The 16,310-nt window shown below is 35.1% G+C and overlaps 1 protein-coding gene across 1 annotated transcript in view; it reads left to right on the top strand.

The window, feature by feature from the left end:
• The window catches only part of LOC115415498 (uncharacterized), a 40,442-nt gene that overhangs the window by 22,322 nt on the left and 1,810 nt on the right, over positions 1-16,310 (top strand). The window contains exons 4-7 of the mRNA XM_030129089.1: positions 9,379-9,513; positions 10,367-10,465; positions 10,562-10,593; positions 13,388-13,453. Of these exons, the coding sequence (XP_029984949.1) occupies positions 9,379-9,513; positions 10,367-10,465; positions 10,562-10,593; positions 13,388-13,453 (332 nt within the window). The remainder of the gene's footprint in view (positions 1-9,378; positions 9,514-10,366; positions 10,466-10,561; positions 10,594-13,387; positions 13,454-16,310) is intronic.

Here is a 16,310-nt window from a genome sequence, read left to right as displayed (position 1 = left end):
TGAGTCTGATATGATGATTCACAGAGGAACACCACTGAGGAACCAAAACAGCTGTTGAACTGCTATTACTGTCTGCAGATTTAATCATAAACCAATCTGTTAATGTAGAGTTTGGTCGATAATAAACTATTCTTTGTGAATCTTATGTGTTCATATTTTAACATCCATTTCTCACATATGCAGTGGTGGCTGGTCTATAGAAGAAAGCCTATTTAAACACATTCATCTTAGCAAAAATGTCTCTATAATGAAAAATATGCTCAAGTTATTATAATAGAATACTTGTCTGGCTTCTGTGGTTCATGTCAACATTCATTAAAGATGTTTTGTAACTGTACTTAATTAATTTCTGTGTGAATATTTGTGTGTGAACATGGACCGCCAGTTAAATGACTCTGAAACTTTTGTCAAGCAGGTTATATGAGGCTGTGCTGTCATTGGAGGATTAAAGATTTACCCTTGGTCAGTTTGTTTGCACCCATAGGAATTTCTTGTCATTATTTTGTATTAATGTAAATGAGTTTCTCTGGGTCGGTAAGTGAGTGAGATCCAGACACTTTGAAGACTCCAGAACCAACATGAAACAGGTGATTTACCTGCTCCACATGTCACAGCGACTGAAGTTTGGTCTTGTTCAGCTCCGTACACCTCTGTTTAGTCTCCTCCACCTCAAAGTTTGACACAAGGACTTGAATTTAATAGAGTGTGAGGACAAACACTACTTGGATATTTGTCTACGTAGGTGATATTGGACCCAGTTCCTTCAGTCGACTGGTGGTGCAGTGGATAGGCTGTGGGTTTGTTCAAGAAATGTATGTGTTTAAATTAAAAAAAAAAAAAAAAATTCCTGGAATTGGAAGAAAAACCCACTAAATTGCAGGTGGACTTTAATCAAACTGCTGTGTTCATCTCCACCAGTCTCCACCACATATAAGATACAGGACTGATGACTGACTCTTAGAAGTAAATCAGTTATGGTTTAATATTTCTATCTTTTCAATTCAAAGGGATAAAAGCTCATGTTCTCGTGTCAAAGCACAGGTTTGAGCTCAAAGCACAAAGTCTGAGGTGACAATAATGAGTAGGCACATAGAAGAGGAAGGACAAATGTGTTTTCCTGTTTGATGCATCATTTCACAGATACTTCAGATTCACAGTGAAGACCAGTCAGAGAACCACCATGGGTGAATTCATATGGATCACACTGTCTTTACTTTTTCTACAGATATCAGGTAAAGATACATTTATTGAGATCTCTGAGAGTAAAGCCAAGTTTGTGTTTGTTTAATGTGATGAATCCACCTGGAAACCACAGAGGAAACTTTTGTCTATTTATTAATATTAGAGAAAAAAGGTTCATAAAAACTACATTTATTTTCCATTTTCAGCGGAAGTCACTGAAGAAATGTGTTTGTCAGAAATGGAAGTGATGTCATGCTGCCTTGTAGAAATGTGATGGATGGTCAGCATAAATGTGATGGTACAACCTGGAATTTTGTCAGAAAAAACACAACAGTAGAGCTTGTTGGTCATGGAAAGATTAAACCTGAATTCCAATCAGACAGACTGGATGTTACAGCAGACTGCTCCCTTCTTATAAAGAATGTCACAGAGGAGGATGCTGGTGCGTACACCTGCCAACAGTACAGAAAAAGACACAGATATGGGGGAGACGCCAGGGTTTATCTGTCTGTCGTTGCCTGTGAGTATTTACGTCAGAATATTTTCATCTCAAACTATTGTATTAAAATAAGCACAGGAACATTACAACAATGAATTTACAGTGATTCATTTATTGTCTTTTTGTCTTTGTTTCACAATATCTCCATGTTCACCAGTGACAGAACATCAGGACACAGATGAAAGGGTGTTCAACTGTTCTGTGTGGACATACAAACAGTGTGAACATACAGTGAACTGGCAGTGGCAAGTGAAAAAAAATGAGAAGTACCGTCAGGATTGGAGTGCAGTGGATGGCATCTGTTCGACCACCATTAAATGTGTTGGTTGTAAACCAGAGAATTCTGATTCATTAACATGTGAAGTGAATGAAACAAATCAGAAATATCACAAAGTGTATCCATTCCTCTTTAAGTCTTCAGATCAGAAAACAGGTAAGAACATGATGATCTGTTTAACGTCACCTATAGAGGAAAAAAAAAAGAAACTAATACTGACTTTAACTTACTGCACATTATTGGGTTTTTATCTCATTCATGCAGATGAGGAAAACAACATAAAGGTGACGACAACAAAAGTCGCATCAACAACCAGAACTACAACTAAATTAACAACAATGGAAAACAGTGAAGACAAAATAACCACAGCATCTCCATCTAGTAACTACACAACAAAACCAGGTTGTCCGAACATCTCTATTTCTACTATTTACTTATTTCATTAATTCAAGAATCTGTTATTGTTTAATTAGTATTTAGTTTTATGTTACATTTAGATTGCACAGTATGAATATTATAGTGACATGTGTTTGCAGATGTTCATAATACTACATCTGTTCAGTCCGTTTGTTCACACATAAGCAGATCTTACTCAGTTTTTCTGATCTGCTGCTCAGAGGTTATAATAGAGAACTTACAGGAGAAAAGACTCTTCTATCGTGGTAGCTACAGTCGGACAGGTAGTTAAAAATAGCTCATGTGAATGCTCTTCATGTGAATCAGTCAACAGTCTCCTCTGCGTGGTAGTTACCAGTGACTCCACTACAGAGCTCTGCTGATGCTGTTAACCACCTTCTCACTACAGCATTTCCTCTTTAGCAAAACTCAAAAAGATGCAAAGACAAATAAGATGATGTTTTTTTTTTTCCCCCCAACATTTGTATTTCTTTGCTATATTTAGTGGCTGAACATCTTGTATTATCTTTATCCATAGAAAGCTAGCAAACTTTTGTTATGATGTTACACTGTATGAATAAAATTTGATTGATTGATTGATAGATAGATATTTTATTAATCCTTGACAGGAAATTGTTCTTTTACAGCAGCCATGAGTGTCACACTAAATCGGAAATATAAATAAGATAAAAATGTAATTATGCCACGTAAAACTTAATATATAATGGGGCAAAATTTGTGCAGACAATGGAAACATCTGCCTAAGGATAAATAGATATATAAAACACTTACACAAACAAATATCTTAGCTTAATTACCTGATGCTCAAAAATGAATCCAACTATCAACAGCATGGAGGAGTTTTACCAGTTTTACCATGAAGGCATTAACTCTGTGGAGATGTAGTGTTACTCATTCCCTAAATAAAGGGTGAATGTCATCATTTACACTTATCTCTACTGTTGTATCAGGTTTTGTCCTTCAAACACATCTCAGTTGATCAAAATAACACTGTGTCTTATAATGTTCAGGTGCTGCATCAGCTGATAGTTTACATTATAGTTCTGTTAGCTTAGCTCTGTTTATAGACACAAATCACTTGTTTTCTGTGCGGTTAGTGTTGTCAATAGCTGAGCTGAACATCTGTTTGAAATCGTCAAAACATGGTCAGAACTGTCATAGTTTAGTCTGAACTGTGGATTAACAAATTAAAAACTAAGCAAAGATAATAACATACCACAATAACTTTACACCTTCCTAAGCCTCATAATCAAACTCACCCATATAGATGAATCATTGTGATTTTAGCATCAATTGTGATTTCAGCATTCTTTTTATTTAGAGCTGTATCCAGTGCTGAAAACAACTACTTCTAACTTTCATCACTTTGTCGCTTTCTTTGACTCTGAAAGTTGTTTTTTTAGTTTCATCCAGTCTCATCACTTTCTGATGTTTTGGTCATCATTGCTTCGTGGTGTTAGTTTTCGTCACCATGTGAGTTCGACAGGATGACTCACTACTCCCTCTAGTGGTCACATAAATCTGATGATCCGTCACTATAAATAGTTTCAGTTCATGTCTATGCATTCCAGTACATTGGCATCTATGACAAAACTTCAGAGCTCTTCACTCCAAAATTCCTGAAAATAATTAAAAGTATTTTTTCAATATTCAGACGTAGGAATATAATCATATGAACTATGATTAATTTTTGACATTATTAAAAATCTACCTTGTCTTTTTATTGTGTTCAGTGTTTTCTTTTGTTTCAGTTTGGATCCGGTTCATCATTTGGTTTGTGGGTTTAACAGCGCTCTCAGTAACTGCTGTGGTCCTCCCTAAGTGGATGACAAGGAAAAGTGAGGATATACACACTTTAAAACAACAAACTGTGACACAGAGAACTTCACTGTTGAAACTCCAGTGAACTGTCTTTTCTTTCTTCTGTCTCTTCAGGGAATAACTCACAGATCAGTCACAGTGATGTCACAGTGACTTATCGCGCTGCAGCTTCCTCCTCTTCTGCTTCAGTCTCCATTAACCCTGATGACTTCTATGAAAATGCAGATTATGAAAATCAATAACATATCACAGTACCATATGTACCAGCCTGTGGATCAGGTGTTTATTGAAGCTGTTATCCCTCATGTCGTCACATTCTGCTCATGGTCATGAGCCCTTTATCGTCAGTTGTTGAGCAGATGGAAGTCTACACATCAGACACTGATGACATGGGACAGGTGACGTTGTTGTGTCCCATGTATATTAGTTTCTTATTTTAGCACTTCCTCTTACCATGTCTCCCACATCCTAAGTTATTTTATGTCTAAACCAAACCGTACCCATTGTCTAGTGCAGTGGTTCCAACCTTTTTTGGCTCCTGACCCCATTTCAGCATCGCCAGTTTCTGGCAACCACAGACATTCAAAATGGAGACATGTTTTTGCTAAAATTAATTTGTTTTTGATCATGTAATAGTTTGCTAAACTATGTTGCAAATAAACATTAATTTTAGACGACATTTAGTCTATATAATGTATATAATGCACCTTTTTGGTGTGTGCTTCTCAGTTTCTCTTGTAGGTGTCTTAGTGGGGCCAGGTGGGTGAAGAAATCTTTCCATTTTCTGTTCAGTCTGGTTTTCTGACTGTGAGTGTGTCTGGGCAGGTTGAAGTGTAGTAACGCATGCAGTCACATGATCGGGTCAATCAAGATATGTCCTCTCAGATATTATATCCTGCAGTTTATTTGAACTTAATTTTTTTTTTTCCAGGAAAAGTGTGTGGTATTTAACCCTTTGATGCATGAATTATGAGAACCTTAGTCAACATTTTTTTCCTCAGTGTTTTATTCCTCTTTAGGTATGAAAAAACAATGTGATTGAATTTTTTTGAATGAATCTATTTTTTTATTGTTTCAAAAACCTCCACTCAGTTGGACACCATGCATTTAATTTTTGAAGCAAAGAAACATGTAAGTGTAAGTGATATACTGTGTGGAAACGATGAAATAAAAGCAGTTTCAGTGCAGCTAATCTGATGTTTTATCACACACTATAATACTAGTTATTACTTACTTCATGGAGATAATATGCAAAAAAAAAAAAAAAAAACGTTTTATCTCAGAAAACTGTTAATTACAGTCTAATAAACACTAGCAATTGATTTACACTCAAACATGTTACTGCAGATCAGGTTTATCTTTGTTACAAAGTCAAAGTTACAGTATTTGTATGACTTGCAGTGGATGAGATGATGTATAAGCATCCACTGTGTTGGCTGATATGGAACTAAAACAACAAAACCCATGAATATACAAGAGAACAGCTGCAGAATAGATGTCCACTGGAGTGACCACTATGCATGAAAGGGTTAAATTATAATGAAATATATATTGACTCATTAAAAATGTTTTTATTTGTAATTTTTTTTTATCAATAATTAGAAATTTCAAGTGAGCCCATTTGAATTTCAGGTGACCCCATGTAGGGTCGCGACCCCAACGTTTAAAAAACACTGGTCTAGTGTTGAAATGTGATGACACAACCAAGTGCATAATCAGTGTGTGATGAGTTGGGACTGAGAGTGTATAGATTTATTTTATTTTCTCTTATACATAACTGGCCAAGATTAATCACAGCAAAGTTATGATATATTTCACTCATGTGCAAAACAAATATAGCGGTTAAACTTTTATTATATTTGTTTTTGTTTTACAACTTCTGGTTTTATATTTTATGGGATAAATTGTACTATGTTGAATCTTCTTTTTTCTGTTTGTTAGGTTACACATCCATATTGTTGAGTCGTACTGTACAGACTGTATTTTCATTTCAGGGATGCATCTTGGCTTCTTTAATAAATAATTCAACTGCCCACAAGAGGGCAGCAATTTTCATTATGTGTCAACTCATGTTTCTCTGTCTGAGGGAGAATGAGAGTGAAGAACATAAATATGTATGAAAATTTTGCAAAACATATGTACCACAAACCTATATTGATCAGAATATTCAGATATTGAAAATATGTGCACATTCTGTAAAAAAGTCCCAAAACATGTATTCATTTCTTGTATTGTTGCCCTTATTGTCTTTCTTTTTTGGATCTATCTTACAAGTTACATCTCTTCTAAATTAACCAGCATCATTGAAATTACAGATAAGAATGTAGTTGCACATTTTGACTTGTATTTTCAGACTCTTTCCACTGTCAATGTACAAAACTGGTATGTATTTATTTTGAGCTCTCCCCCTAAGTTGCCGGACAGTTTACAGTGAAACTCATCAGCATTTTTGTCCACTTGTGTTTGTCAGGTTCACATCTTCACCACCAGAGGTTCCACATTCTCATGAAAACATTTCCTCTTTTGTTATCAGAAAAAACCCTTAAAAACACAGAGAAACCAGCAGACCTCAGACCAGAGAAACATCACCTCATATAAAGTGTAATACCATGAGAACAAGACCAGTCTGAGATCTTGGGTTTATTTTTCTGTTATGTCGATTCACTTCTTCAGCAGTGAGCCAGTCAGAATATTTATCTCATATAATGTAAGTCTGATTCTTGCATTTACATTTATGCATTTGGCAGATGCTTTTTCCAAAGTGACTTACAGGGGAACATTAACAATTAAGCTCTCTCTCTACTTTTTTTGTAAAGCACTTTAAACTAACCACAGTGGACCAAAATGCTGTAAAAAAAGAATAAATAAAAACCAAAATAAAAGAATAAAATATAACAATAGATTAAAAAGACATTAAAACAGCTGTACAAATAGATATGATATGATGATTCACAGAGGAACACCACTGAGGGACAAAAATAGCTTTTGATCTGCTATTACTGTCTGCAGATTTAATCATAGACCAATCTGTGAATGGAGAGAAAATGTTAAAACCTACAAACATCTGCATAGATCTGTAGATGTGTTTTTGTGGGCAGATGGTGGTATATGCAGTAGTGTCCGGTCTATAGAAGAAAGCCTGTTTAAACGCATTAATCTTAGCAAAATGCGTTTGAAGTGAAAAATATGCTCAATTATTATAATATAATTCTTGTCTGTATTCTGTGGTTCATGTCAACATTTATTAAAGTTGTTTTAATCAGTATTTAATTAATTTTTATGAGAATATTTGTGTGTGAACATGGACCACCAGTAAAATGAGTGTGTATTTGGCTCTGGAAATTTTTGCCAAGCAGGTTATATGAGGCTGTGCTGTCACTGGAGGATTAAAGACTCACCTTTGGTCACCCATAGCCATAGGAATTTCTTGTCATTATTTTGTATTAATGTAAATGAGTTTCTCTGGGTCGGTAAGTGGCCCTGAGTGAGATCCAGACACTTTGAAGACTCCAGAACCAACATGAAACAGGTGATTTACCTTCTCCACATGTCACAGCTACTGAAGTTTGGTCTTGTTCAGCTCCGTACACCTCTGTTTAGTCTCCTCCACCTCAAAGTTTGACACAAGGAATTTCATTTAATAGAGTGTGAGGATAAACACTACTTGGATATTTGTCTACGTAGGTGATATTGGACCCAGTTCCTTCAGTCGACTGGTGGTGCAGTGGATAGGCTGTGGGTTTGTTCATGAAATGTATGTGTTTAAATCAAAACAAAATAAATTTTCCCAGAATAAGAAATAAAAACCACTAAATTGCAGGTGGACTTTAATCAAACTGCTGTGTTCATCTCCACCAGTCTCCACCACATATAAGATACAGGACTGATGACTGACTGTTAGAAGGAAATCAGTTATGGTTTAATATTTTGATCTTTTCAGTTCAAAGGGATAAAAGCTCATGTTCTTGTGTCAAAGCACAGGTTTGAGCTCAAAGCACAAAGTCTGAGGTGACAATAATGAGTAGGCACATAGAAGAGGAAGGACAAATGTGTTTTCCTGTTTGACGCATCATTTCACAGATACTTCAGATTCACAGTGAAGACCAGTCAGAGAACCACCATGGGTGAATTCACACGGATCACACTGTCTTTACTTTTTCTACAGATATCAGGTAAAGATACATTTATTGAGATCTCTGAGAGTAAAGCCAAGTTTGTGTTTGTTTAATGTGATGAATCCACCTGTAAACCACAGAGGAAACTTTTGTCTATTTATTAATTTCAGAGAAAAAAACACATCATAAAAACTACATTTATTTTCCATTTACAGCAAAAATCACTGAAGAAAATGTGTTTGTCAGAAATGGAAGTGATGCCATGCTGCCTTGTGGAAATGTGATGGATGGTCAGCATAAATGTGATGATACAACCTGGATCTTTTCAAACAAAACAAAAACAGTAGAACTTGTTAGTCATGGAAAGATTAATCCTGAACACCAATCAGACAGATTGGATGTTACAGTAAATTGCTCCCTTCTTATAAAGAATGTCACCAAGGAGGATGCTGGTGTGTACACCTGCCGACAGTTCAGAAAGGATTCAATAATGGCTGATCAGAAATATGGGGGAGACGCTGTGGTTTATCTGTCTGTCGTTACCTGTGAGTATTTACATCAGAATATTTTCATCTCAAACTATTGTATTAAAATAAGCACAGGAACATTACAACAATGGAATTTACAGTGATTCATTTATTCTCTTTTTGTCTTTGTTTCACAATATCTCCATGTTCACCAGTGACAGAACATCAGGACACAGATGAAAGGATGTTCAACTGTTCTGTGTGGACATACAGACAGTGTGAACATACAGTGAACTGGCAGTGGCAAGTGAAAAAAAATGAGAAGTACCGTCAGGATTGGAGTGCAGTGGATGGCATCTGTTCGACCACCATTAAATGTGTTGGTTGTAAACCAGAGAATTCTGATTCATTAACATGTGAAGTGAATGAAACAAATCAGAAATATCACAAAGTGTATCCATTCCTCTTTAAGTCTTCAGATCAGAAAACAGGTAAGAACATGATGATCTGTTTGACGACACTCATGGAGAAAAAAAAAAAAAGAAACTAATACTGACTTTAACTTACTGCACATGATTGGTTTTTATTTCATTTATGCAGATGAGGAAAACAAGATGAATGTGGAGACAACAAGAGTCACACCAACAACAAGAATGACAACTAAATTAACAACAGTGAAAAACAGTGAAGACACAATGACCACATCTGCACCCGGTTACTACACAACAAAACCAGGTTGATCTAACATCTCTATTTCTACTATTTACTTATTTCATTAAACCAAGAATCTGTTATTGTTTAACTAGTATTTCGTTTTATGTTACATTTAGATTGCACAGTATGAATGTTACAGCGACATGTGTTTGCAGATGTTCATAATACTACATCTGTTCAGTCCGTTTGTTCACACATAAGCAGATCTTTCTCAGTTTTTCTGATCTGCTGCTCAGAGGTTATAATAGAGAACTTACAGGAGAAAAGACTCCTCTATCGTGGTAGCTACAGTAGAACAGGTATTTAAAAATAGCTCATGTGAATGCTCTTCATGTGAATCACTCAACAGTCTCCCCTGCGTGGCTGTTATCAGTGACTCCACTACAGAGCTCTGCTGATGCTGTTAACCACATTCTCACTACAACACTTCCTCTTCAGTAAAACTCAGAAAAGATGCAAAGACAAATAAGATGATGCCCCCCCCCCAACATTTGTATTTCTTTGCTGTATCTAGTGGCTGAACATCTTGTTTTATCTTTATCCATAGATAGCTAGCAAACCTTTGTTATGATGTGACACTATATGAATACAATTTGATTGACTGATAGATACATTACTAATCCTTGACAGGAAATTGTTCTTTTACAACAGCTATGATGAAAGTGTCACACTAAAACAGAAATATAAATAAGATAAAAATGTAATTATGCCACGTAAAACTTATTATATTATGGTGCAAAATTAGTGCAGTTGGCACAATGGAAGCAACACCTGCTTAAGGAACAAACTTACACAAACAAATATTGTTGCTTAATTTTTTCATGTATTTTCCTAAAGTTAACCAAACTGTACTAAAGTAAAATGTTTGTAATAGTTTCAGGTTTTCCAGACTGGGCAAAGTTCCCCATTGCTTCAGGTTTAGCAGCACTTCTAGTAACTACTGTGGTGCTTCTCATTTGGAAGATTAAAAAAGGTCAGAACGTTTGTAGATGCAATATTTTATTAGTAGATTTGAAAATAAATGAATATTTTCATTGTATAAACAAAAAAAAATTCCTTTTCTTTTCAGGGAACAAAACACAGATGGGAGAAGGCACTGTTGTGAGTAAAAATCTGTATAATTTTATAGCAAAAGGAGATTGAACACAGGAAAAAGCAAAGAAATATTAATTTATAAAGCAGCTGAGAGACAATATTTATGCGATATTTATTATGTTACTGTGTTACATGCCATCACATAGTGGATAAAAATAATACAGAAACTCAGTAAAAAATAAAACGGTGGAGTATATCATTATTTTTGCCAAAGACGATGGCCTTTAGAATTTGTACCTGCGTTTGTGATTTGTTTCTTACATGTTTATATGGATACATTCTGCAGGTTTCCATTCATCTACCTAAAGTCTGGTGTGTCTTCATAATTTTTGAGATGCAATTTTAGACGGATCCAGGATAATAAAATAATGGTGGAAATAGTGGAAAAGTACTATATTAATTTATCAAAACCAAAGTTACAAAGTGCTTCATATAGCAGGCAAAACATGGAGACATAAAGCACAACAATACAATAGAATAAAAGCTAGAATTAGGTGAAATCAGGGGAAGACAAATGTGATAAGTGTGTTTTCCTTATACTTAAAAGAACCCACTGATCCAGCTGTTATATTTCCAGATGTGACATAATTACACACATTCTTTCCTCAAATAGAAGTGCTGATATTTGTCTGAGTGAATATAAAACTTATATTCAAATAAAAGTAAAAAGTACATCCTCTAAAATGTATTCAAAGTAAAAAATTGTCATTTTTCCTTGGAAAGTGTGGAAAGTTAGTCAAACCTATTAATGTACTGGAAAGACTAATGTAACTTGAAATAAAATTATGAAGACTTGTGAATATTAGCTTTGTTTCAATTACTTTTCAGTGTCAGCAACAGAGCTAAAAACCAAATTTTATCTGTGCTCTAGTCTAGTCTTTGTTTAATTTCCATTTATACTGGAGACATTAAGGATCATCTTTTCCACGTGGTTGTTTTGATGGAAATCAGCGCTAATGCAAAATGACTGATAAAATAACAAATGCATTAAAACTCCTGATCCTGCTCTGAAAATGGAAGAAAAGGTAAAACTGTCAGAAAATAAATGCTCAAGTGACGCACAGATGCCTTGAAGCTCTAGCTAAGAACGGAAAGAAAGTATGTGACCTTTGTATTTCCCACCTCTGCATATTTCATCATATAGTGACTAATAAAGTTAAAAAGCTTAAACCAGAGTTTAAGTCTGTACAAAGTTCATAACCAAGAGTTTGCAGAGTACGAGTAAAAAGTTTTAGCAGCGACACAAACCGATTCTTTGCTTGAATGTCATTTATTCATCAGTTAAAATCTTTAAAAAAAATGCTTTTAATCAATCTTCTGTGGACATCATAAACAAATGGGAAAAAAAGTTAGGGGAAAAAAACTTATGTCACCACAAAATTTTTGTCCATTACAGAGTAAATATGAAACTGGCCCACGGGTTTCTGTATTCGATATAAAATACTTTATATTTCTGATTTGTTAGAAGGGTACTAGCTCAAGACCTTTGTGTTCATTAGTCACATTCAAGTGTGGGAGGACACTGCATGACAAGGCACTAGTTTAGACAATGATATCATATAGAGAAGGGTTTCAATTGGATTGACTAAATATAATGACACTGTTACCCATAAAGTTGGAATAAAATATGTTTACCTCTTCTGATGAAATGATTGTGATGATGTGATTTATGCTTCTATGGGTAACATTGTATTAACACTAACAGTGAGCAAAATTATAATATATCTGGCATCATTTGGGTGTACTGATAGTAAATCTACCTGAGGGTAACTTACATTTTGTAACACTGGTCATGTTTTATGTAAGGCTCAGAAGTTAAGATAATTTATGTTGAGGAAATATAAGGTTTAACAGTGAAGTAAATTCACATTACAGGGAATAAGTTAACTCGTGTTTAAGTTAATTTGTTAAAAATATATTGACAGTGTTCACCCAATTAACAATTTACATTTATAGAATTATTATTTTAACATTTATACATTTAAATATTCCTATTTGTAGTATACAAGCAGCTACAGTCGTGGAAAAAAATATTAGGCCATCGAAATTCATCAAAAACAATGGTTATGCAATCAAGTATTAACTCAGGTGTATATCATGTGACTAAAACAGACAGAGAAGAAAACACGGAATGCCTAAAAGCACTATTTTTATCAGTACAATGCCATAGCTATTGATGTAAGAGCTGAAGTGATTTTGGTTATTATCAACAAAACATGTAAAATGGATAGATATCAGCTCTGAAATTAAACTCTTATGAGCTATTTTTGTTGTTATCATTATATTTGTCCAAACAAATGTACCTTTAGTTGTACCAGGCATTAAAATGAACATGAAATTGAAGAAAACAAGGGTGGTCTAATAATTTTTTCCACGACTGTAGGATAAAGTGTTGAATCTGCCATTCTAAATCACTTACATTTATCAGTCAAAGTACTGCTAGCTCCTGATTGGTTAGTTCAGTCATGTGAGGGTATGTGTCAGGAAGTGTTGCTGTAGCAGCTGTGTGGAGAGTGAAGCACTGTTCAAGACTGCTGCTGTCTCATTTTATAAGGAGTGAACCATCAACCACCAACCAACCCTCATGTTATATTTTGTATTTCTAAAATCTACTATAGTTTGAATGTTAATTTGATAAAAACCTGTTTTTTTATGTTTCTCAAAGCTTAAATTACAGTAAAACCAGATGCCAAGATCTCTACCAACAAACTTCCAGTAGATGACAGTGTTTCAGTGTCTGTGTCATTGTTGGTATCAGTTATTGACTCTGTGTTGTCTTGTTTCTGTCTTGTCCTTTGAGGCTGACCCTGAAGATGCTGTTCCCTACGCCTCAGTTCACTTCACCAAGAAGGCCAGAAAAGCTGGGGTGAGCTGCTGGATCACTTATGAATTCTGATATGTATATATAATACACTGGCCTCCTCTTCAGGTTCTGCTATTTTCCTTAACCCATAAAGACCCAAACCTCCAATGGCGACCAAAACCATCAACTGAACTAGAATGTTCCGTATCTGCTGATCCATTAATCCTGTCAGTACATGTAAATAATTGGTGTAAAATGCAGTTTGTCGTCTTTTCATGGTCATCAGATATGACCCATTTGGACGTTCAGAGGCTCCATAGTGAATGTGGAAAAACGTCATCTTCTACAACATTGATTCAACAGTAAAACCCATGGAGTTGGATCAATGACAGTGGATGAGGATGCTTGTTTTTACATTCACTTATTGATATATTTGCTGAAAAAGTCACTGTTTCTTCAGTTTTCTGTTTTACGGTGGCCAACAAGGGCCAAACACACTGCAACGGCCCAATGCGTCTCATTTAGAGAAAACAGCTGCAAGTACAGAAACGATGCAAACTCACAAACTCAAACACAAGTCTAAACGAGGTACAAAAAGAGAAACGTGGTGCAAATGAAAAAATGCGCCTTAAGACACAAAAACACATGCATAATCCTCAAATGCTCTGCAAATAGACAAACAATGCAAAGCACAAAATGATTCAAACCAAGAAAACATCTGTAAATGAAAAACGCTGCATAACCAGTCACTACAAAGGAAGTGCTCCAAACCTGTAGGGGGCGCTGTCAGCAGAACAGCTGACTGACAGTGTTTCAAACTACAGTGGGAACAAATTGAAGTTACAGCGTAGCACGGTCATGTGACTTTTATTTGATTCTAGTCTGTTGTCTATAAATGCTGGCTGGCTGCAGGTTTGAGCACTTCTGTTCTAGTGATTGATATGCAGCGTTTTTCATTTGCAGATGTTTTCTTGATTTGCGTCGTTTCTCTATTTGCAGAGCATTTGATGTTTATCTATTTGTTTTTGTTTCTTGCAGCACATTTTTTATTTGCATCACGTTCCTCTTTTTGTACCTCATTTAGACTTGTGTTTTAGTTGTGAATTTGCATCGTTTCTGTACTTGCAGCTATTTTCTCTTAACTGAGACACACTGGGCCATTGCAATGTGTTTGGCCCTTGTCGGCCACCGTACTGTTTTGATATAATAACCGTTGACTGTACTCTGAGTTTTCATGAGCATCTAAATTAAATATAGTAAATGGAGTACAGGAAAATACATGATTTACAGTGAAAAATGCAAAATACAGAAGATAATAGTATAGTAAATGGTGATAAATCAATAATGAAAGGTTGACCGGAGAGAAAAATTCATTTGGGAAGTGCCACAAAACTGACAAAAGTGCCACTGGGTGTTTATGGGTTAAAATCAGGGATCTGTATTAAGAGGCAAGTTCGACCAAGTCAGAATCTCTTTGTTTGTTAGTATCATTTCAACTGTAAAAGGTGTTTCTTTGTGGTTCTCGTGCCTTCTTGTCACTTTCTGATACTTTTGTCAAAGGTTCCGTGGTGTTTGTTTTCCACATTATAGGAGACCAGAAAGTGATTCACTACTCCCTCTAGTGGTCACATAAATGCAGTGGCCTATTCATGTGAAAACAATCCAGTCAGGGCCAGATTAACACTTCATTGTACCCTGGGCAACAATATTCAAGGGCCCCATCATCACAACCCCAGGATCCCTATAATCTGGCAAAATACAGAATAAATTCCAGGAATATATGTAAATATACCCCATACTTCAATATCTAACTATCATCAAATGCATTTTGATGTACAAATGTGTAAATGCTCGTAGAACTACAAGTGCACCACTATAGCCTCTTGTCAAGGCCACTCACTTGCATATGATGATATGAAAACAAAACACATTAGCATCAGTATAATCTAAAATTGATCCACTACATTAGAAAGAGAGGGAAGTGTCCTCCATTTTCACAAAAAATAAATAAACCATTTCCAAAGTATCCAGTATATATTTAAGAACACTTTTTGCCAAATGTATTGAATCGTCAGAAAAAGCCCACAGACCAAGCACAAACATAATCTGATAGACTCAGATATGAATTTTAACTCTTTCCCCGCCAGAGCATTTTCCAGTGAGTTGGTAGCCAGCGCCAGCCTTTTTGGTCATTTTCACTAATCTTTGGAGGCTCACCGAAAATGTTGTGTTAGGAGTATGTGAACACTGAATACATCAAAAGAAAGAACAGAACAGAACTTTTAAACACAAAAAACGATTTTATTCTATCTTCATTCGTTCGTGAGATATGAATATTTGAATATTGTTCATTTTCAGGAAAAAAATGAATTTAGAGCAAAAAACTGAGAAAATTGAATTTTTTCGAAGACATTGATTTTCAAGATAAAACTGATTTCCTATTTACATTTTTGACTCTTTCTTCTTTACCAACAGTAACACTGTATTCAAAATCACAAAATAAAATAATTATAACAACAATAATAATAACAAACAGCTCTAAGATATCCCATCATTCCACAAAATGTTAGTGGAATCCACACCAAACTTTAGACCAAACATCTTCTAAAGCACCAGGTTCCTTCTAAACTTTACACTTTGACATACATCAGTTATAAGTAACAACATATTAGTTTAGTTTTTTGATATAAACACTTCAATATTCCTCATTTTCAAGAAAAAAAGAAACAAATTCACTAAATACTGCAGATTTCTGGCCTTTCTTTGGCTGTACCACATCCTCCTGTTGGACCACCTGCTGTGTTTGATCTGTAAATAATTATATGGACATGTAGTTATTTATCTTTGGATGAATATATGTATTTATTTATTTATTTATTTCATACAAAAGCTAAATCAAACAGTGTCTTACCTGTGTCCC

Source organism: Sphaeramia orbicularis, chromosome 24 (genome assembly GCF_902148855.1).
Source record: "Sphaeramia orbicularis chromosome 24, fSphaOr1.1, whole genome shotgun sequence".
NCBI lineage: Eukaryota > Metazoa > Chordata > Actinopteri > Kurtiformes > Apogonidae > Sphaeramia > Sphaeramia orbicularis.
Note: the sequence above shows the minus strand (reverse complement) of the source record. Positions and strands in the feature narration are given on the sequence as shown.